At 48.5% G+C, this 23,610-nt stretch overlaps 3 protein-coding genes across 5 annotated transcripts in view; 1 reads left to right on the plus strand and 2 right to left on the minus strand.

Moving 5' to 3' along the window:
• RMDN3 (regulator of microtubule dynamics 3) overlaps positions 1-14,383 on the minus strand; it is a 31,817-nt gene extending 17,434 nt beyond the window's left edge. The window contains exons 1-5 of one of the 2 annotated variants that reach the window (XM_060147356.1): positions 14,269-14,343; positions 6,819-7,014; positions 6,263-6,438; positions 4,257-4,449; positions 3,700-3,843 (exon numbers count right to left, since the gene is read on the minus strand). In XM_060147356.1, the coding sequence (XP_060003339.1) occupies positions 3,700-3,843; positions 4,257-4,449; positions 6,263-6,431 (506 nt within the window). In that variant the 5' untranslated portion in view covers positions 6,432-6,438; positions 6,819-7,014; positions 14,269-14,343. Of the gene's footprint in view, positions 1-3,699; positions 3,844-4,256; positions 4,450-6,262; positions 6,439-6,818; positions 7,015-14,268 lie in introns of both variants that reach the window. The other variant, XM_060147364.1, reaches the window with a different exon arrangement.
• Positions 14,384-17,816: 3,433 nt separating this feature from the next.
• On the plus strand, positions 17,817-21,740 carry GCHFR (GTP cyclohydrolase I feedback regulator). The gene is made up of 3 exons (XM_060147434.1): positions 17,817-17,980; positions 19,719-19,813; positions 21,047-21,740. The coding sequence occupies exons 1-3, from the start codon at positions 17,945-17,947 to the stop codon at positions 21,168-21,170; spliced, it is 255 nt and encodes an 84-aa protein (XP_060003417.1). The 5' UTR covers positions 17,817-17,944; the 3' UTR covers positions 21,171-21,740.
• The window catches only part of DNAJC17 (DnaJ heat shock protein family (Hsp40) member C17), a 39,014-nt gene continuing 37,140 nt past the window's right edge, over positions 21,737-23,610 (minus strand). For both annotated transcript variants that reach the window (XM_060147413.1, XM_060147418.1), the window contains exon 11: positions 21,737-21,932. In XM_060147413.1, the coding sequence (XP_060003396.1) occupies positions 21,810-21,932 (123 nt within the window). In that variant the 3' untranslated portion in view covers positions 21,737-21,809. The remainder of the gene's footprint in view (positions 21,933-23,610) is intronic.

Here is a 23,610-nt window from a genome sequence, read left to right on the forward strand (position 1 = left end):
CTCTGGAGAAATCCACCAGAGAAAAAGGGGTGGCCCTTTTGTTTAACATGCCCGGCAGCTTTTGAGATGAGTCAAAGACTGCAGAGACCTTTGAAAAGGCCCTTTGGACCTGTGCACTCAGGAGGACACACTGTTCCCACAGCAGGGCGAGGACCCAAGGCTCCCTTGAAGCAAGGAGGTCACCTCTACTCCTTGAGGAGAGCCCCCAGGTCAGTGATCAAGAACTCGGTTATAGACGCACCCCCTCCTGGCAATTACTTTTCTTTCTTTCAACTCCTAAGCCCCATTAGAGGTGCTGAGCTGAGGCATTCAAAGACAACCAGGCCTGGGCCCTGACCCTGAGAGACTCTCAGTGGTGGGGGAAGATAAGACCTAGCAGAATGAGGTGATAAAGGCCCAAGAAGGAGTGGCAATGAGGCTGCAGGCAGTTGCTCCTGGCTGGGATGCCTGGGAAGGCTTGCCAGAGGAGCTGTAGGGCAAGTTAGGTTTTGACAGGGAGGGAACTAAAGCTGTGTTTGGAACAATGCTCTGAGAACAAGCTCATGGACCCACCCAGTGATTCTGACTCTACCACATTCAGTTGATCCCCTGGGAGCTCAAAGTTGCTATTTATTTGGAAGAAAGAGGGAACACAGCTTTCAGTGGAGTAGAGTAGCCCATCAAACCATCCTATTCTTTCATCCCTCAAAAAAGCTCTCCTTCCCCAGGGCCCACATGTTTAAAGTCATTCCAGACCAGTCATTCCAGAATTCTGGTCTCCTCCCAGAATTCCCCCTGGACCATGACCATGGCAAAATGAACGATTCACCATGGCCACTGCTCCAGATAGCAGCCAGCTAAATCAGAGTCTTGAACCACGCACGACCATCGGCTTCCACGTGCCTTAGGGTCGATCATGGGGCTGAGCCTGCTAGAGCTGTAATTAAGAAAGACACCCTTCCTCTCACACCAGTCCTGCCCTTTAGGGCCTTGGGAGCCCCAGTGAGCATCCCAAGCTGTGAAGCACCTGCACGCTTCCCTGGTTAATCACTCTGGCTCTCACTACCCCCAGAAGTTTGTACAATTACTAAAGATCACCACTAAGGGGTTTGAATTCTAGTATCCTGGTCTTGGGCAGAGCTGTGACCTCTCCTTCTGTTCTATGCTGTTATAAAGTTCAAATGGCAAGTGATCGGCTTCCTTGGGTCGCAGAGAGATGCTCCTTAAGTCTCAGGGCCCACTATCAACTATTTTGTCCTTTCTTTTCAATCCAGATGTGTCCATTTTTATTTTTTTAATTAACTTATTTATTTATGGCTGTGTTGGGTCTTAGTTGATGCACGGGGGCTTTTCCTAGTTGCGGCGAGCGGGGGCTACTCTTCGTTGTGATGCACAGCTTTTCACTGTGGTGGCTTCTCTTATTGTGGAGCATGGGCTCTAGGCACACGGGCTTCAGTAGTTGTGGCACACAGGCTCAGTAGTTGTGGCTTGCAGGCTCTAGAGTGCAGGCTCAGTAGCTGTGGCACACAGGCTTAGTTGCTCCACGGCATGTGGGATCTTCCCGGACCAGGGCTCAAACCCATATCCCCTACGTTGGCAGGCAGATTCTTAACCACTGCACCACCAGGGAAGTTCCCAAATGTGTCACATTTTAATTTCATTTTTGCCCCCTCTAACACAGCCCTCTGGAAGCATGTTTCAGTCCAGAGGTACTAGGTAAATTGAATAGAAAAGGGCTACTTCTTTGAGCCCTTGAGAATACAGATAATAGGGATCAGACAACCCAGGCAACAGCAGTCATGAATGGAGGACCAAAGCTTTTTACCAAGACCTCACTTATTTCAAGAGGTACCTGAGCAATAGTTAAATTCAGCACAGATGCCCAATGGCAGTGACATGGAAAAAGAGAGAAATACTACTCTTAATTTTCTTAGAAAACCAGATAAGGAGGCGGGAGAATATAATGGTTCAAACAAGAAAACAAGGCTGAAACTTCTGAAGAAGATGTACTGAACAGACCGTATTGCTCTGGACAGGTCTTCCCTGGGCAGTGAGCCATGGCAGCTCGCTCTTTTTTTTTTTTAAATAAATTTATTTATTTATTTTTGGCTGCATTGGGTCTTCGTTGCTATGTGTGGGCTTTCTCTAGTTGCGGCGAGCGGGGGCTACTCTTTGTTGCGGTGCACAGGCTTCTCATTACGGTGGCTTCTCTCACTGTGGAGCATGGGCTCTAGGCACACGGGCTTCAGTAGTTATGGCTCACAGGCTCTAGAGCGCAGTCTCAGTAGTTGTGGCGCACGGGCTTAGTTGCTCCATGGCATGTGGGATCTTCCCAGAACAGGGATTGAACCTGTGTTCCCTGCATTGGCAGGCGGATTCTTAACTACTGTGCCACCAGGGAAGCCCCTGAGGCAGCTCTTAATCAATGGGAAGACCTGCACGGGACTGCAGGCGACATGTCTTCTTGTGAAGGCCCTTCTGTGCCCTGACGACCAAGCCATGCCTCAGAAGGCAGATGAGCCTGGCTGAGCCTGTGCTTAGGAGCTGTATAACCCTGGGAAAGCATGCATCAAATCTCTCTAAGCCTCAAGTCTCTGTCTGAGAAACAGGGCAAAGAACATCACCTACTTCACAGGAACCTTGTGAGGATTAAATGAGGAAATACCTCTGAAGTGCATTGCACAGTGTCTGTTACAGAGGAAGGATAAACAGTAGTTAATACTATAAAGTGTTTTCAGCTGAAGAGGGACATGCTGCGAAGATCATCCTCAATGGCTGGTTTTAGCTTTTAGTTTCCGTGTGCATGTTTTTAGCTAAACCAGTCATTCTGACCTGACAGAAGGCTTGACTGTTCACTTCGCCAGGCTCTTCCTTGAGGAGGAAGAAAGGTCATCAGAGGCCACCAAGGAGAGACCAGCCTCTAGACCTCACATAGGCCACCTGGATGACTGGATCTCACAGCAGAGAAGGGCAGATGCTGCCACCTACAGCATCGGGCACCCCAACAAAGATGTTCATTCAGACTCCATCCTTGGGACCAAAGTTTCAAAATGGCATTAGTGGTTTAAAATCAAAAAGCCCTTTGCCTGCCCAAGTTTGGGGGTTGTCCACCAGACTCCTGCCTGCGGCCCTGTCTCACTCACAGTAAGGCCTATGGTCAGACCTGCTGGGCCACCAATTACTCAGGTGAGTCACCGCCCACCTGTGAAGATGGCAAAGATGCATGAGCAGGCCTCTCCCATGGGAAGAGAACTTCCTGAGGGAGGGAGAATGCTTAGTGCTTACAGAGCTCTGTAGACCTGGCCCAGCCACTCAGTGAAGGAAGCAGTCTTAAGACAAAGCTTACAAAGTCCTTGTGGTAACACAGGGAAACGCCCAACCAATGTTACAGGAAAACAAAAGTAAAAGATATAATAACTGCATAAAAAACAAACCTACTCGGAGGAAAATAACAGATGCAAGCACTAACCACTGTTAACATTTCAACTTGTCTGGATGACATAAGGTGGATGGTTTTTCTTTTTTAGGTAAGAAGTGGTGTTTTTGTTTTTGGTGGATGGTTTTTCTTATTTCAACTGTTCTGTATTTCATTTATTTATACCCTTACCTTGTTCCAAAAATTATTTACAGCAGCTTGGTGTGAATTTTCCATTATAAACATTACTTTTACAAAACGTAACCTGGCTGAAGCCGCAGCTGTCTCCAGGAGAGAAGACTCACCCGCCTTCGCTCTCAGCATCTGTGAACGTGGCTCCCGAGGTGGCCGTGAAGTAGACAGAGCTGGAGCCGGTGGAGTCACTCCTCTCCCGGGCAAATGGGAACCTTCGCCGCCGAGCCACTTTCTGGTTCTCTTCCAGGTGGGATCTGAAAAGCAGGCTCGTTTCTAGAAGGTGCCATTGGGCCCCATCCAGCCTGCCTTTCCCCTCACCATGAGGGAGCCTCTTACTACTGCTGCTCATTAAAGAGCTAAAAGCAGAGAAAATCCTGGGTCTCTACCCTCAGGAGAGCAAGCAGGGCAGCTCGCTGGCCCCAGCCTGCACGGCAGACCAGTTGAGTCAGAACAAAGCATTTCAGCTGCTACAACAGACCATGAGGGCCCAAAAGCAGCAAGAACTTGTGCAAGGCAAGGAATCAAGCACATGGCTTCCCTGCCAATTAGGTGAGAAGCTATAAAACTGGCTTCGTCCTGAGACGGACAGCAAAGGCTGAAAAGCTGTAGGGACAGGGAAAAGCTGGGGAGTGGGGGACAAGGCAGAAAAGGAGGCTGCATTACTTACCGGACCTCGCCCACAATCTGCCCAGCAAGCCCCTGCAGGCTGCGCCTCAGCTCCTCCACCTCCCCACGCAGCGCCAGCAGGCTGGTCAGCACAAACTCCAGACGGCCCAGCACCTCCTCCTGCCCTTCTCGTGGAAGGCTCGGCAGCACCGCAGCATCACCAGCCTCACCTGGAGCTGCCCGCAACGGCCTCACTGCAGGAAGGAGGACAGGAGACATTGATGCCCATGAGAGAGAGTGAGGAAACGATCTCGCACCCAGAATTCAGAAACACTTGTTTCTCACTGGAGTTCAATTTACAAAGATCTTTGAGGCTCAGAGAGCATATGTTCACGAGTCCCAGGTAATGATCCAGAAAAAAATCAAGGTCCCAACCTCCAAACAAGAGCCCCCTGTTCCAAAAATCTTCCACACCAGGGCCCTTCAGCAGTACTGCATACCATGGCAGATCATGTAAAATGCTCACAAGAGTGTGGTATCCAGAAGGAAGGACAGCTGTCCTGATAGAGTAAAAGAAAACCCTTTATCTGACTATATTTCATGCCCAAATCCCAGGCAGTCAATACTAACCCACAGCAAAATTAAAATTGAGCTCACTCAAACTCTGATCTTTCATTTTACAAAGAATGGCAAAGAAAACTCTGAGCTCCTCTCAAGAGCTTCATTTAGTATCATCAGAGAGGGGCAAGGAGAAAAGGGGCAGTTACTGAGAGAAAAGGTACACTGGGAAAAGCCCACCCAAACCCCATTGGAAAAACACCATTGCCGAGCCCTGAATTGAGCTCTAGGTAAATGCTAACAGTAAATGCTAGAAAACTGACAGCTACCTAAGGCAAGTGGACTGGAAAATGTAAAAACAGAGAAGAAACCAGTAAGGCAGGACCCACAGTCCAAGCAAGCATAAAGCTGTTAAAGGAAATCTAGTAACAATCTAGGCCAGATTACAATACACACCCAACAGTGTTCCAGTAGGTAAAGCAAGAAAGATCCCTGGGAATGTGGCCACTTTCTCCCAACCTCAGCAGAAGAAACACTATAGCTAAGAAATTACAAACAAACAAAATACAAGGAAAAGAAAGGAAGGACAAGCACATTTGCAACACTAGGTTACTACCTAGTGCTATAAAATGCTGACAAATGATTGCAATCTAAGGTGACAACTCTTTGAAGACTTCAAAAACAAACTTTTCCAAACTATCTGGCATTTGGTAATCAGAGGAAACACTTGTTCCCAATTAACACAGGGCGAGATGATTTGAAATGCTCCTCTATCACACACACCTGGGAGTGGTTTGAACCAGCCCTAGATGCTTTGCTCCAATTAGTTAAGGAAAGTTTTTACAAAACCGAAAGCACTACCCATTTCAGCCGTGGCTGGCTCCCAGCCATATTCAGCTTCAATTGCAGTAAGTGCACTCCCAGCCCCATGCTGTGGAAAGTCCACAGGAACAGGTGACCAGGCCACTCAGGAGAGCAAGCAGCGCAGCTGCCACTTGCTTGCTCTGTGACAGCCTCGGGAAAGTTACACAATCTTTTTCAATATCGACTTATAAGAAGGATTTTTAAAACCTGGCCTAGGTAGTCTCCAAGGTGCCTGCAAAATTTAACACCTAATTTAATACATAAGCCTCAAAAAATTTTAATTCCTACAAGACTAGTTTTTCCTTTTACCTTCTTTTGAACTTTTCCTCTACTTATTAAACAGCTCATCCACACTAATCAAGTGCCTTTAATATATATATAGCACTCCTGTGGCCAGAACTAAACGTGAAAGCTAAGCCTTTTCGCAGTATACTTTCCTGCGATTACAGGAGAAAGACAACAGAAGAAGAAGACTGCTTTTCCTTTTCAATAAACTTTCCCCAAACGTGAAGCTCTCGGGCCTCGCACCCACCCTCCTATTCCTTCCTCCGTTGTCCTGTCCCACAGATTCTGCTAAAGGCAGCCCCGACCCCAGGCCCACCCCTCAGCAGTCAATGAGGCCGGCCTCAAGGGACCGTCTCCTACCCTGGCGTCCAGGCTCTGAAGTCCGTATGTAGTCCAGGGAGCTGGGCTGGCTCTGGCCCCGTTTCCACCGCTGGCTGTAAAGGGCACATAGGAATCCAAGGCCCGCGGCGGTGCCCAGCAACAGTCCTAGCCCGGCGCGGGTGCCACCCAAGGCCCCCAGACTAGACATGCTGCACCTGCAGCCCGCGTGAGCCACCGAGAGCAAGCGGGCGAGGGAGGAGGAGAGATTCGTGAGCGTGGTCCACCCACCTCCAAGGCTGAACCCCTGGAGATAATCTTGCCCAGACCCTGGACACCCACCACCCTCACCCTAGTCCCGACCCTAAGGTTTCTGCTAGCCCCGGACCTGGCTACCGCGCGGTTCAGTCGGCCCGGACGCAGCCTCCCCTCCAACACGCCCCCTAACCCTGATTCCGGAGTCAGGTTGCTGGGCCTCCAAACTCCTCCCCCAGCCTCACGGCACTGCAGACCACAAACCCGCCGCCCTGGCTGCAAAGCCCTGGCCTCCCCGCCGCGCCATTTGAAGGCCCCCTGGCCTGTCAGGAGCTCAACTCACACTCCTACCCCGCCGCTCACTACTGCCGCAGCGGCCGCCGCTTCGCACTGTCAATGACCGTGACGTCATCAAACGGTGCCGACCGTCAGCCCCGCGCGCCTATAGGAAGGTGGGGTGAGAAGGTCACCGAGGCTCCGCCTCCGGCGCAGGGTTTTTTCAGGGGGCGGGGCCCCGGGCTCTGCCAGAGGGGAGAAACCTGCAGAGAGTAGGAAAGGGGATCCTAGAATGGGTTAGAAGCCGGGAAGAGGGGGAAAGCTGGGAGACCCCCTTGGGCCGGATGCTAGAGCAGTAACCCCCACGGTCTGGCCAGCTGAGGTTCCATTTCCCTCCATTTACACCAGATTACTTAGTGTTCCCGGAATATGCTCCGCGTATTCACCCTTTCTAGCTTTTCGACTGCTGCTTTCTGCCTAGAATGACCCTTTCTCTACCTGGAAAACGCGACCCCCCTCCCACCTTTCCTTGACACTGGGTCATAACTCAGACTTTGTTTGATTTCAGCTTAATTTGTTTATGCATTTTTACCCAAACCATTTACTAAGCACTAGACAATAGTGACTGGCATTTCAGATTAGAACTGATAAATTGTTGGTTATCCACAAGAGGTCCCTGAGTCCCCAGGGCCAGCTTCTGCCAGTTGAAACCTAAAAATTTCTATTGTAGATGCACACCCCATCATTAAAAAAAAATCTTAAACCTTACATTGTCGTTTTAACATTAATCAAGGACAGGGTTATAAAAACTTTTATTTCCAGAATGTAAATAAAATTCATTCCTCTAATGATAACATTTTTTACCATTTGGCTGAGGCTGAAACTTGGGTTTATCTCTGATTGCTTAAATTGGTTCAGATACCATTTCAGGTTTTTTTCTTTGTTTTTAATCTGAGTTAATCATTTTTTTCTACTACCTGTGGCCCATAGTTCCTTCTATAATTCTATTTTACTCCTGTGATTTTATGCAACTTGTAATTTTAGAAACTAAAAAGACATGATTTTGTGCACTATGGTTCCAATTTTATCATCAGCTTTCCTTAAAAGTTAAATATTAGTTTAGTGGGAGCTGAAATATCTAGACCAGTCCTTCCCAAATCCTTTACTAGATATTATTTATTCACTTTTTAATTGTGAGATATTTTACACATTTAAGAGACACTTGAGGACTTCCCTGGTGGCGCAATGGTTAAGAATCCACCTGCCAGGGCTTCCCTGGTGGCGCAGTGGTTGAGAGTCCGCCTGCCGATGCAGGGGACACAGGTTCGTGCCCCGGTCCGGGAAGATCCCACATGCCGCGGAGCGGCTGGGCCCGTGAGCCATGGCCGCTGAGCCTGCGCGTCCGGAGCCTGTGCTCCGCAACGGGAGAGGCCACAACAGTGAGAGGCCCGCATACCGCAAAAAAAAAAAAAAAAAAAGAATCCACCTGCCAATGCAGGGGACATGGGTTCAAGCCCTGGTCAGGGAACTAAGATCCCACATACCACAGAGCAACTAAGCCCGCGTGCCTACAGCCCGTGCTCTGCAACAAGAGAAGCCACCGCAATGAGAAGCCCGTGCACTGCAACGAAGAGTAGCCCCCGCTCACCGCAACTAGAGAAAGCTCACACGGAGCAATGAAGACCCAACACAGCCAAAATTTAATTAATTAATTAATAATAAAAAAGAGTACATTTGATGCATAAGTACCTTGCAATGAATCAGTGAAAAGCAATGAGGTACCCATCCCACTGCCTAAGGAACAGAACTTCACCAATACCTGCTACTCATTTTTAAGGACTCGGTTTGATTAGTACCTCTTGTGATACACTAAGAGATTAACTATGTTGTCTTGGTGGTGAGAAAGGAATGTTTTTAATATCTTTTCCATATTTTTCCTCATTTTTCTGAAATAAGCATGTATTTCTTTTCTAATTAGAAAAAATATTAATTTTACTTTAGAGGGAATAAAAACCCGTTTCCTCGGGGAAACATTCCCAGACCACCATCTTAGTGGAATTAATCTTTTTATCTTTCTTTGCTCTTGAGGCTTGTTTACCTCTATTACACTTGGTTCCATGATTATTTGCTTTCTAGTCTGTCTACCCCACTGGGCTGCTCACTCTTCCAGGATAGAGTTCATGCCTGATTCATCCCCTATGCCTAGCAGAGCTCTAATGCAAAAGCCATCCATAAAAGTTGAATGGAGAAAAGAAGAAAATAAAGAACGACCAATATCCAGCCCCTGCCACACTGACAATGCTTTTGTTACCAAACCAGGTTTGTTTGCGCAACGTGTGGCAAGCCAAATGCTGAGACACAGAGGTTTGCGGCAGAAAAATAATTTATTCACAAGGCAGCCAAGCCAGGAGACGGGAGAACAAATCTCAGATCCGCCTCTCTGAAGGTTTGAGCTATTTATGGGATAAAGAAGTAGTGTAGACCTAGGCATGGGGAAAGGTGATCAGAGGTAGGGAAAGGTGAGGTAAATGGTGTTTTGCGCAGGCGTATCTGGATTATATGCTTCTTCATGTGATGCATGTTCAAAAATGGAGGGACTTAGTGTGATCTGAGAGTGGACTTTTGGCATTCTTATGTCAAAAGGTTGTTCATTGGACACCTGTGAGGGCCCAGCTTTAGGGTCAGTGGTCCCAACCAGCCTTAGCCAGATTGAACTGACCAAGAGCTGATTCAAAGTTCTGAAAAAACAAATTAAGCCCCTGTTACTATAGCGACCCATACTTCAGAAGTGTTATCTGTAGGGGTGGTTAAGGAGTCTTGTGATATATTACCCAGGCTATGCGATGCCTGGAGGGTATGAAATTAAACAGGGTAAAAAAACAAATTAAAGGTAGCTTAATCTGTGAAGGTAGTTTACAAGCAGAGGGGTTTTTAACAAGCTGTTCCTTATCTGTTGTTCTGTAAAACGGGCTGAAGAATTTCTGCTAGTCACAAACCTCCGTTACCACTGTGGACACAGTTTCATTTTCATAATGAAAGCTGAGTTGTAGAAGAACAATTTCTCCTCTTTTTACAGGGAAGGGAGATCTGCCAGATAAACTCATTGTGGCAAGGGGCGAGGCCAGATGGGAAAACCAAGTAGGGGAATTCATTTCCTCCTGGATATTAGAGATGTTATCCAGTGTGCATGCGTCTGCCAGGGGAATCAGCCGTGGGCTGGGTGATTCTGGATGGAGCGCTCTATCTTATGCTGCATCTGCAGACCAGTTTTGCAAATGTAATAAATCCCTGGCAGTCTGAGATAGGCACTGCCCTCCTGTCTCATCCTCACTCCTCAACGGCCCAGCCTGACAGAAGAGAGTAGAGCAGACCCCAAACCCCTGTCCTGCTCTCTGCCCAAAACACGAGAGCCTTATGTACCTAGTTATTTCAAGAGAGGCAACATATGCCTTGGGATGGTGGCCTTACCTCTTGTGTCTAACCTCTAATACGCTTGACACTGAAAAAAAATTGTTCTTATAAACTATTTAATGGCTACAAAATAATACTTATAATACATGTATAAAAATTGAGTACATTTATAACCCTTTGCACGCCCGTCCTAGTGTAAGAAAGAGAACATCATTTTTGTCTTTTAAGAACCCTGCGTTCGTTGTTTTGCGTATATTGAAGAATCCTTGCATCCCTGGGATAAATCCCACTTGATCATGGTGTATGATCTTTTTAATGTGTTGCTGGATTCTGTTTGCTACTATTTTGTTGAGGATTTTTGTGTCTATGTTCATCAGTGATATTCCTCTGTAATTTTCTTTTTTTGTGATACCTTTGTCTGATTTTGGTATCAGGGTGATGGTGGCCTTGCAGAATGAGTTTGGGAGTGTTCCTCCCTCTGCAATTTTTTGGAAGAGTTTGAGAAGGATAGGTGTTAACTCTTCTCTAAATTTCGATAGAATTCGCCTGTGAAGCCATCTGGTCCTGGACTTTTGTTTGCTGGAAGATGTTTAATTACATTTTCAATTTCATTACCTGTGATTGGTCTGTTTACCATATTCACAAATTAAAGAATAAAAACCAGGGGCTTCCCTGGTGGCGCAGTGGTTTGGAGTCCACCTGCCAATGCAGGGGACACGGGTTCGAGCCCTGGTCTGGGAAGACCCCACATCAGTTGCTGTGGAGCAACTAAGCCTGTGCACTACAACTACTGAGCCTGTGCTCTAGAGCCAGCGACGCCTGTGCTCTAGAACCAGCGACTCTGCAACTTCTGAGACCGTGCGCCACAACTACTGAGGCCTGCGCACCTAGAGCCTGTGCTCCACAACAAGAGAAGCCACCTCAGTGAGAGAAGCCCACGCACCACAACGAAGAGGAGCCCCCACTCGCCACAACTAGAGAAAGCCCACCTGCAGCAACGATAACCCAATGCAGCCATAAATAAATAATTTTAAAAAGAATTAAAACCATATGATCATCTCAATAGATGCAGAAAAAGCTTTTGACAAAATTCAACACCAATTTATAATAAAAACTCTCCAGAAAGTGGGCATAGAGGGAACCTACCTCAACATAATAAAGGCCATATATGACAAACCCACAGCCAACATCATTCTCAATGGTGAAAAACTGAAAGCATTTCCTTTAAGATCAGGAACAAGACAAGAATGTCCACTCTCGCCACTATTATTCAACATAGTATTGGAAGTCCTAGCCATGGCAATCAGAGAAGAAAAAGAAATAAAAGGAATACATATTGGGATAGAAAAAGTAAAACTCACTGTTTGCAGATGACATGATACCATACATAGAAAATCCTAAAGATGCTGCCAGAAAACTACTAGAACTAATCAATGAATTGGGTAAGGTTGCAGGATACAAAATTAATGCACAGAAATCTCTTGCATTCCTATACATTAACAACCAAAGATCAGAAGGAGAAATTAAGGAAACAATCCCATTTACCAGCACAACAAAAAGAATGAAATACCTAGGAATAAACCTACCTAAGGAGGCAAAAGACCTATACTCAGAAAACTATAAAACACTGATGAAAGAAATCAAAGATTACAGAAACAGATGGAGAGATACCATGTTCCTGGATTGGAAGGACCAATATTGTGAAAATGTCTATACTACCCAAAGCAATCTACAAGTTCAATGCAATCCCTATCAAATTACCAATGGCATTTTTCACAGAATTAGAACAAAATATTATACAATTTGTATGGAAACACAAAAGACCCTGAATAGCCAAAGCAATCTAGTGAAAGAAAAACGAAGCTGGATGAATCAGGCTCCCTGACTTCAGACTATACTACAAAGCTACAGTAATCAAGACAATATGGTACTGGCACAAAAACAGAAATATAAATCAACGGTACAGGATAGAAAGCCCAGAGACAAACCCACATACCTATGGTCACCTAATCTATGACAAAGGAGGCAAGAATATACAATGAAGACAAGACAGTCTCTTCAATAAATGGTGCTGGGAAAACTGGGCAACTACATGTAAAATAATGAAATTAGAACACTACCCAACACCATACACAAAAATAAACTCAAAATGGATTAAAGGGGCTTCCCTGGTGGCGCAGTGGTTGAGAGTCCGCCTGCCGATGCAGGGGACACAGGTTCGTGCCCCGGTCTGGGAGGATCCCACATCCCGCGGAGCAGCTGGGCCCATGCGCCACAACTGTTGAGCCTGCACTCTGGAGCCGCCGAGCCACAACTACTGAAGCCTGCACGCCTAGAGCCCGTGCTCCACAGCAAGAGAAGCCACTGCAGTGAGAAGCCCGTGCACCGCAATGAAGAGTAGCCTTTACTCGCTGCAACTAGAGAAAGCCCGCATGCAGCAACAAAGACCCAATGCAGCCAAAAATAAAAAAATAAATAAAATTTTTAAAAAGACCAAATGTGAGACCAGACACCATAAAACTCTTAGAGGAAAACACAGGAAAAACACTCTTTGACAAAAATCACAGCAAAATCTTTTATGACCCACCTCCTAGAGTAATGAAAATTAAAAAAATAAATAAACAAATGGGACCTAATGAAACTTAAAGGCTTTTGCACAGCAAAGGAAACCATAAACAAGACGAATAGACAACCCACAGAATGGGAGAAAATATTTGCAAATGAAGCAAGAGAAAGGATTAATCTCCAAAATATATAAATAGCTCATGCAGCTTAATATCAAAAAAACGAACAACCTAATCAAAAAATGGGCAGAAGACCTCAATAGACAGTTCAGCAAAGAAGATATACAGATGGCCAAGAGGCACATGAAAATATGCTCAACAACACCAACTATTAGAGAAATACAAATCAAAACTATAGTGAGGTATCACCTCATACCAGTCCAAATGGCCATCATCAAAAAATCTACAAACAAGATTCGTGGGCATTGCTTGATGCTCAGGAATTTCAAAAGAATAAGATTAGATGATTGATGACAAGGATTTCTGCAGAAGAGCTGTGCAAATAGACCTCTCAGAATGGGCACAGGGGTGGAAGATGAAATCTATCCCATGCAAAGTCTCACCAAAGGTTATTCAGAGCAGAGGAATCTCAATAATCAAATGGACAGAATGGCCCATTCTACAGATGTTGAGAATATCCCTAACCATCTGCTGCTTGTGCAATGGGTTCATGAACAAAGAGAATCTAATGTATAAGATGAAGGTCATTCATGGGCTGAATCACATGGACTTTCCCCCAACCAACATGATCTGGTTAATACAACTCCTGAGGGCCCAAACTGCCAACAGCAGAGCCCAATACTGTGTATCTTCCCTGGTACTGCAAACCAGCCAGCTATGTGGAGAAGGATGACTATTTGTGGCTTCCTTCCATCATTGTGAGGCTGCGATACCTACACAGGCATGAACTTTATTCTGAATTTGCATATGATATCCCTGCCTGTCTGCAAATTTACAAATTACTTTAATGCCCAATAATGCACTCCAAAACAATGGCTAAATCTCTTCCTAAAAAAGTGAAACATGGACCGTTGCCTATGGAATTCACTGGCCTATAACACAGAAGCAGCTGCTCTTATAAAATGAATGATAAACTGGACAACTGAACACCCAATTTAGGAAAGAGCAGGGAAATGACTTTTAGAGTTTGGAGTGCTGTCCTACAAAATAATGTTTAAGCTCTGAATCCAAAACAAATTTATATTTTGTTTCTCCCTTACCAGAATACAAGGGTCCTGGAATCACGGGGTGGCATGAGAAAGAAAGGAGGAATGGTCCATTGTATTAATTGACACCAAATCACAGACTGTACCTAATGTCTCTTCTGCTCAAATGATCAGAGACTTGAGATGCACAAGATTTGAGGACACTTGCCAAAGAGATTTGTGGAAGAGATGTGGATAAGATCAACTAAGAAGACACCCAGAGCGTGAGAATATTTGCAGCCCTTGTAAATCTCACCAAAAAGGCCGGAATTGTAGGGAAGGCTCTCTTATGAACTATTCCAAACATAAAATGGTGCCATAAAAATATAATAAAAACCTGTGTTGGGCTTCCCTGGTGGCGCAGTGGTTGAGAGTCCGCCGGCCGATGCAGGGAACAGGGGTTCGTGCCCCGGTCTGGGAAGATCCCACATGCCGCGGAGCGGCTGGGCCCATGAGCCATGGCCACTGAGCCTGCGCGTCTGGAGCCTGTGCTCTGCAGTGGGAGAGGCCACAACAGTGAGAGGCCCGCGTACCGCAAAACAAACAAACAAACAAAACAGTACCAGTACTATTTAAGGTCCCTGGGTAACCTTCCATGATCTCGCCACCCTTACTCTCTATACCCCCTCCTAGATGTAACCACTGCCCTGAATTTTGTTTTTTATGTTCCCATTCATAAGTTTATTACACATGTACATATCAACAAAAAACATGTCAATTTTCATATTTTTCCATTTTATATACACGGGAGCATACTATCTGGATTCTTCAGCAACTTATTTATTTTTTGCTCAAGATTAGGAAAAGCATCCATATTTAATTTTCAATAATGTATAATTGTCTAATGAGTGAGTTTATTATGATTGTAGTTAGCAAATACCTTTTGAGTATTATATAAGTTGTTTCTAAATGTCTTTTTGCTATTATAAACAATTCTGTAATTTGTGTACCTGTATTCTTGTACATTGAGTTTATCTTGAGTTTTCTGTTTAAGCAATTATATTGTTTGAATAAACAAACTCATTTATGAAAAAAAAAAACCCTACAAACAATAAATGCTGGAGAGGGTGTGGAGAAAAGGGAACCCTCTTACACTGTTGGTAGGAATATAAATTGTTACAGCCACTGTGGAGAACAGTATGGAGGTTCCTTAAAAAACTAAAAATAGAACTACCATATGACCCAGCAATCCCACTACTGGGCATATACCCTGAGAAAACCATAATTCAAAAAGACACATGCACCCCAATGTTCATTGGAACTCTATTTACAATAGCCAGGACATGGAAGCAACATAAGTGTCCATTGACAGATGAATGGATAAAGAAGATGTGGTACATATATATAATGGAATACTACTCAGGCATAGAAAGAAATGAAATTGAGTCATTTGTAGAGATGTGGATGGACCTAGAGTCTGTCATACAGAGTGAAGTAAGTCAGAAAGAGAAAAACAAATATATATTAACGCATATATGTGGAATCTAGAAAAATGGTACAGACGCACCTATTTACAGAGCAGGAATAGAAAGGCAGACGTAGAGAATGGACGTGTGGACACGGCGGGTGGGGAAGGGGAGGGTGGGATGAATTGGAAGATTAGGTTTGACATAAATACACTACCATGTGTAAAATAGATAGCTAGTGGGAACCTGCTGTATAGCAGAGGCAGTTCAGCTCGGTGCTCTGTGATGGTCTACTTGGGTGGGATGTGGGGGGAGGGAGGTCCAAGAGGGAGGGGATGTGTGTATGCGTATGGCTGATTCACTTCACTGTGCAGCAGAAACTAACACAACATTGTAAAGCAATTATACTCCAATCAAAAAAAACCCAAAACCCTGCATGTCTGTCTCCACTCCATCCCTTTCCCTTTTCTCAGAGGTAACCACTCCCCTGAATATTACATTTATCATTTCCTTTTCTTTTTAATCTGACCACGCATGTCTTTATCTCCGAACCATATACTATTTAATTTTGCATGTTTGTGAGCTTTAGGTAAATAGAATTATTCTGTATTTTTCCAAGATTTGCTTTTTCATTCAGCATTTTCGTTGCTATAGTTTCCATTGTATGAATCAACCAAAAACTCCACTTTTGTTGGTCATAAAGTCTGTTTCCAGTTTTTTGCTAGTTACAAACAGTGCTATTATGAATATTCTTTTTTTTTAATATTCTTGTATGTGTATCCTGATGCGGTCAGTGAGTTCTCCTAGGTTTATCTAGGAGAGGTTTGGTGGGTCACAGTGATGCATGTCTTAAGCTTTACTAGACGATGCCAAATTGTTTTCCAAGGTGATTGTATCAGTCATAACAATTTGCAATCCCAACAGTAATATTTCAATTGTTAGACATCTTCACCAATACATGATGCTTACACATTTTTATTTTTTGCAAATCTGTAAAGCAGTATCTCACTGGTTTAATATGCATTTCTGGGATTTCTAATGATATTGAACATCATGTTATAAGTTTATTGGCCATCTCCACTCTCTCTTTTGAAAAGTGCCTAATTGAGTCATTTGCCCATGTTTCTTCTATTGATTTATCTTTTTCTCCCTAATTTGTAAGAGTTCTTTATATGTCCTGGGCATTAATCGTTTGTCAGTTTAACAAATCGTTTGTTAATCTTGAACATGTCTTATCTCTCTAGCTAAACTGTTAGTCCTGGAGGTTGAGGATAGGTATAGAGAGTACAGAAAAATAAATTAGACCAGTAAGGATCCTTTAGGATTACAACTTCCTATTTCCCTTATACCTTTCTCCACATGGGTCAAAGTGCTGGAGGCACAGAGCGTACCCTTCAGTGAAGTGAAGATTTTTCAAGAGCCTGGGAGGGAAGGTTACAAGCTCCAAGTATTTTATTTTTTTATTGGGGTATAGTTGTTTTACAATGTTGTGTTAGTTTCTACTGTACATTGAAGTTCCCTGTGCTAAATAGCAGGTTCTTGTTAGTTATCTATTTTATACATATTAATGTATGTATGTCAATCCCAGTCTCCCAATTCATCCCACTGTCTTGCTTTCTTTTTAAAGAACCAATCACAGCAAGGCAGATAAAGAATGTTCAGTTGTCAGACTTTGATACATTCAGATGAAGGCGTAGACGCGTGGAGGTGAACTCGCTGCACTCTCTTTGGTGGCTGGTGCGCAGAAGTTTCTTTGGCTCCCAGGTGTTGCCTTATGAGCTCTTACACGTGCGCTGAGTCTCTCCAACTTCGCCGGAAACTCTCTGAACCGACGGCCAGATTCCGTTGGTTTAAGTCTCTCCAGGCCTGGCACTCAGCCAAGCGCTCAGTTCCTTTACAGATTTACCTACAAGGCCGCAGAAATGCACGGTTCCGCCGCTGTACTAGGAATTACGGTCGGGAAGGCGGGAAAGCGCAGTGCACCCGAGGGGTCTCCTGCCTGTCTCCCGCGCGCTGAAGTGGGGATCCGCTAAACATTTTAGAGGCCTTCCGCGGGTGGGGTGGGCAGGAGCTTGGGAGGCCTCAGTGGGGTAGCCGTTTGCACCCTGCTCTGCTTCACAGGGGAGGGGGCGGGGACCAGGAGGACTTTGGAACCTGTTATCAAAGGTGTTGCAGTAACAGGGCGCAAAGTCAACACGCGCGCAGGGCGCCACGGCCCGCCGCAGCCGGCAGAGCCCGGCGGGCCACCCCGGTCTCCGGTCCGGGGCTGGGGGAGCGACACCCCGCCCTCCCCCGCGCCCAACACAGATCCCGCTTCGCCTCCGGACTACCCGCGGAAGCGTCGGCGGAAACCAAGGGTCTCAGGGCGCTGCCCTAGCGCTGGGGGCGGGTCTCGAATCGTCGAGCTCCGGGGCGTGTCACGGGCGCCAGCTTCTGATTGGCCGGCCGAGGCGGTAACGGGCCAGGAGCTGCTGGATTGGCGCAGCCGGAGGCCAGAGCAGGAGTAACTGGACTCCAGGTGGCCGGTCGCAGTCCCGGAGCCCGAGGGGCTGGCGTCTGCGCCGGGCCCAAAGTCTAGGGAGAGATCCTGACCGGGACGCGCTCACCATGCCCTACCTGCTCATCAGCACCCAGATCCGCATGGTGAGTACCCGCTGGCCATCCCTGGGAGTTGGCGTTCGGCCCGGGTCAGGGGTCGGGGGGCGCTGCAGACCGCATCTCGGCGCCTCCCTCCCGGGCGACGCCCGCGCGTGGCCGGACCCGGAAGCCGCCCGGAACACGCCCCCCTGGGCGGCCGGGAAGGAGGCTGGGTCTTGGACTTAGCCTGGATCCAGGGACTCAGAGGGCTCTGGCAGCCCGGCGACTCCAGCGCCGCGAAGGGGGCCAGGTGAGTGCGTCCCCACCACCCAGCGAGCTCCGGGCGCCTGTGGCTCCGGTCCTACCTGCCTGCGGGAGGTCGGGAGCCTTCGGGAGGGACCCAGGAAGTCCTGGTCTCACATGTGCAGCACCCACTGCCCCACACAGAGCCACTCTGCCAGGGAGTGGGGAGTGGGAGTGGCCTAACCTGAGGGAGAGAGGTTTGTTAAAGGATGTGCTAAGACGCCAAGACCCCTGTGCCGAGTGGCCCACTAGCTACACCCTTAGGCACTTCCAGGAAGAGCTCTCCTGAGACCTTAGAAAAGGAAGAGAAGAAAGAACCCGAGACAGCCCATGGGGTTAGAACACGCCCCTTTCCCTGGGCGCAGTTTCCTCTGCAAAAAGAAGGTGCTGGTTGCTCCATGAGTCCCCATCTGGCTTCAGAATAATATGACCGGGTTCCCAACCTGGGTAGCAGGATGCTCCTCTGCCCCTTCCCACTCCCCAGTGCTTGGGTGATCCATCAGAGGGTACACAGCTCCCTTGGGATGCAGGAAGTAACAGATGGGCTCACCACTGGGCAGGAGAGGTCTCGGCAGTGCCACAGGGCAGTGGTTTAAGAACCAGTCAGCTGTGCAGTTGTTAAAATGTAGACTCCTGGACCCCTTCCCAGACCTCCGGAAACACTCTGGAAGCCTGAGGCTTGGGAATTCAGTGCTCCTCAAGCAACTTAAAAAAATAAGTTTCATTGATATATTACACATACCACGACAGAATTCACCAAAGTGTACAATTCAATGGTGATGGGGTTTTTGTTTTTGTTTTTTAGCTTGCTCAGAGTTGTGCATCCATCACCATAGGCAATTTTAGAACATTTCTATCACCGTAAAAAGAAACCCTGTACTCATACCCTGTCCTTAGCAGTCACTCATTTCCCCCGGGCCCCTCAGCCCTAGGTAACCACCCGTCTACTTTTCGTTGTAATATGTGGTCTTTGGCCTCTTTCACTTACGTGATGTTTTCAAGGTTCATCCATATTGTAGCACACATCAATACTCGTTCCTTTTTATTGTCAAATAAAATTCCATTGAATGGCTATACCACATTTTATTTATCCACTGATCAGTTGACAAACATTTAGGTTGTTTCCACTTTCTGGTTATTATGAATAATGCTACTGTGAACATTTGTGTGCAAGTTTTTGTGTGGACATGTTCTCATTTCTCTGTTCTCCAGGTTATTCTGATACACAGATATAGGTGGTGGTGCCTGGCGTGAAGGTCCCTGTAGTTGGGCATTGCCCAGCCCGGCCTAGAGGGTGCAGGGAGGCCCCACATGACTCAGCCTGATCACTGATGGACTCCACCCCTTCCCAGCTTGTGTTTAGCCCCCAAGATTCCTTTCCTCTCCCTCCAGTCTTTAACAGAAGCGGGCTCAGAGCCAGCAGGCGGGGGAGGAAGAAGAGGCGAGACAGCTCACCTCTACCTGGCAGCCAGCCAAGCAGCCGCTGTGACTTACCTTGCAGGAGGTGGGCCCCACCATGGTGGGCGATGAGCACTCCGATCCAGAACTGATGCGGCATCTGGGGGCCTCAAAAAGAAGTGTCCTGGGAAACAATTTGTAAGTAGTAGCATTCCTAAGGATCTTCTCCTTGCCAGCCCCTAGACCTGTCGCTGTTCCTTTTACACAACAGGACAATGCCACTGCCTAGCCTCAGGACCCCTCTGCCTGCATCCTGGGGATCTGTCCTCTGTAGGCTTTCTCTGAGAGCTTTCCCACTGGCCCTCCCTTCACAAGGGAGCCCCTGGACAAAGTCCCAGGACAGAGTCTGGTTCCCTGAGTATAGGACTCTGCAAGTGGACTGCTCCTTGCCCTGCCCTCTCATCTCTAAACTGGATCCCATCAAGGCAAAGACAAGCACAGAGAAAGGCTTCTGTCTTGAAGAGATGGCTAAGTAACAAAGCTCAGCCCTAGAAACAGGGAGAAGGGAGCCTGGGTCCTGCTTCCAGTTCAGCTGCTGCCTGGGGACTTAGCCACTTCCCTTGGCATCCTTCACACCAGCCCCAAGTCTAAACAGTGATTCATGCTTCCTTTTCTGCCCTTCACCCCTTCCTGCCGTAGGCAGGGAGAACTCTGGCTACACAGGCTCAAACTCCTGAGAAGGGTCACCAGAGTGCACCCCAGTTAGAAGAAGGGAAAGAGGAGGCGAGCTGGCCGTAGCCCCCTGGTCAGGGTTGGAGGGCAGAAGCCAACGCCATCCCTTTGCCATAAGGCTTTTGTCTCTCAGATGCCCAGCCTGGGGCTTCAGCCCTTTATCTACTTGATGGCCCTTCAGAATTAATTAACTCTGAAAGAAGGGAAACCAGGCATTCTCCATCCTAGGGAGTGGCACTCAGAGCCAGGAGCTCTTGGGGGCCCAACTTATTGCTCCACGACTACAGGACAGCCAGGCAGCAAGAGGGCAGAGGCCTGGGGGAGGGTCCCAGGGAGAGCAGGCCGTTCCTGCTGAATGGGCAGTGGCCTAGGGCACATGGAGCTGTTGTCAGACTCATGCCGGTTCTACTCTCTGGATGACATCGGGAAAGCTGCTTTACTCCTCTCTTTTCTCACTTATAAAATGGGAACAATAACAGTACCTTCCTTAGGTTGTTGGGAGGAATAAATGGGATGATGCAAAGAGCTTAGTAGATGAGGGGCAGGGAATGTGTACTCAGCCCGGCACCCAGAAGGCACCCAGCAAACGTCAGTCCCTGTTAGGAGTACTCCTGACCAGGCCTAGTCTGCAGCAGATACTAGCTTGGTACGCAGGGCTGTGCTGTGTACCCCCTCACGCCACCCTCCTTCTCTTCGCAGTTGTGAGTACTACGTCAATGACCCTCCTCGAATAGTCCTTGACAAGCTGGAGCGCAGAGGCTTCCGTGTGCTGAGCATGACAGGGGTGGGCCAGACGTTGGTGTGGTGCCTGCACAAGGAGTGACCCTCCCACGCTGAGGAGCTGCAGTCACCCCTTCTCTGGAGTGGTTGCCATGGGCCCCGACCCCAGGACCCTGCCTCATTCACCGCCCTGCCCATTCTTCCCAAGTCGTCATTTTCCTCGGCCCAGCACCACTGGGCAATGAACGGCCTTCTCTGAAACCTGCCTCAGCCAGTGGGGGGGCAGGGCCTCTGGGCCTGGTGCCCCCAGCTGCCCCTCCAGCTTCAGGCCTGGCACGGGCCCTGGAGGAGGCCGTGTTCTGTGGCAGGCTGAGGAGCTGGCAAGAGCCAGGCTGCCCCTGGCAGGGAGCTGGGTGCCCCCGCGGAGCATGGCTCCAGGACTGGGCGTGTGGGTCCTGCGTAGCTAGTCCAAGCCAGTAAAGGGCTGTGATGAGTGGCTGCTCCTCTGCTCTGCTGGCCACTGACTCTCACCATGTGGAGCGCCTCCCTGGGAGGGAGAGCCAGGCCTGGGTGGAGCCCCCCGAGGCAGAACCCAGAAACCAAGGCCACGCTTGGGCAGGCCCACACCCTACACCTATGTATGCAATAGAGGTAGACTCTAAAAAAAAAAAAAAAGAAAAGAAAAGTTTATTGGTGACGTTTAAGAAAAGGGCTGTGGGATGGGAGGGCTGGAGGCAGGAGGCTACGTGGGCTGCCCAGCCTGGTCCTCCTGCTGCATCTGGGCGATCAGCTGCTGCCTCTCAGCTGCCTGGCGCATGCGCATCATGACGAGGCTCTCATAGTCCCTCTCAGACCGCACGGAACCCTGGGGGGACAGAGGGAGGACACGGAGGCGTCAGGGCACAGCCCCACGGATTCCAGACTCGGAGGACAGGGCCTAGGCAGAGCCGCCGCCAAGAGTCAAGGAGGGAGGATGCCCAGGAAGGGAAGGACCCTGGAACATCCTGCAATCCCAACTCACCCATGTTCCTTCAGAGCAAGCAGGCCTTTGGCCCCAGGCCAGCTTCTCAGCTGGCTCCCCTTCAGCCCATCTCAAGCAGCTATCACCCCGCCCCACCTCCCCTTTCCCAGGCCCTTCATATCTACAGTCAGCTCAGGTGAATCACTTCCTTATGCTCTAGCCAGGCCCTCATCCCTTCATTTCCTCCACCCCATGGCTTCTGCTTCTCATAAGTTACCAGTGAAGGGGGGTTGTCAGAGGCACAGAAATACACCCCACTCTGCCAGGTGGAGGTGAGAGCATTGACCCCTCCCAGCTGCCCACCCTCCCTGTGGTCTGGCTCCTGCTGAGGATGCACAGGGAGCCCTACCCTAGACACAGCCTCACTCAGCCCCACCCTGGAAGGAGAGAGAAACAAGCATGAGGCCAGCTTGCCTCCTAAAAATACACACTAGGGCTCCTGGAGGGCAGGGCCCGTGGCTTTTTCTTTTATGATCTTGCCCACACAGTGTGGGGGACTGAACGGTGCAATATTTTCGTAATCAAAAGAATAATAAATGACCACCTCAGTGGGCCAAGGCTGTGGGGTGGAGAGGCAGCTCTACAGGAGAGCCCTGAGCCGCCAACGCCATGCCCTGATAAGGTCTGCAGTGGCACTTAAATCACTTCCTCCCTCTGTGCAGCTGAAGCTGCATGAAGAAGTATGAAGCCCACCAGAGTTGGCACAGAAGGGAGCCAGGCCAGGGGGGCTGCACAGTAGAGAGCTGCTGAGACCTGCTTCGCAGTACCCCGAGCTGATGCACCTTCTTGGAACAGGCCAGGAAAAAAGTTCAGTGGTCAGTGACCCGGGGAATTAGAAGGGAGTGGCTGGGGTTAAGATGCCAGGCCCTGGCCAACTGGTTTGGAGTCAGGGGTGTACAGAACCAGGAAGTGTTACCCAGCCCAGATCCCCCTGCCCTTCCCGACAGCCCCATGCCTCCTTCCTCCCAGGCCTCCGCGGTTCCTAGGAGAATTGCCTTCCCAGCCAGGCCCACCTCCTAGCCTTGACCCAGCCCCTTCCCCAGAGGCAGGACCCCAAATGAGGCCCAGGCAGCCCCCCAGGAAGGCAGGACACTGGCTCTCAAATGTCCTTTCCTGCCCTGAGGCTATCTGGGAAAATCGAGGAAGGCTGAGGAAATGGAGCAGCCAGGCCTTGCTGTCAGGCCAAGGGGAGGGCAATTCCCGCCGCCCCCCCCCCCAAGGTAATGCTGCTCTGCTGAGAAAACTTGAAGTCACCCTCGGCACGCCCCGAGCCTGGCCCTGGGAGGAGCCAGCCCTTTATAGGCACAGGGCTGCTCCCCGTTAACACACCCTCTGCCTCCTTCCTTCCCCCCATCCCTGCGGGCTCTGCTAATGAGGGCCGGTCACTCACACCAGCGACAGGCCTCTTCCTTCCCCAGCAGTCATTCCACACACCTGCCTTTCAATTAGCTCCCACCTCCCGGAGGTCCTCACCCCACACCCACGGGGGCTGGGGGGCCAGGCCTGCCCGCAAGGGCGCAGG

The sequence above is a fragment of the Lagenorhynchus albirostris genome, chromosome 1 (genome assembly GCF_949774975.1).
Source record: "Lagenorhynchus albirostris chromosome 1, mLagAlb1.1, whole genome shotgun sequence".
NCBI lineage: Eukaryota > Metazoa > Chordata > Mammalia > Artiodactyla > Delphinidae > Lagenorhynchus > Lagenorhynchus albirostris.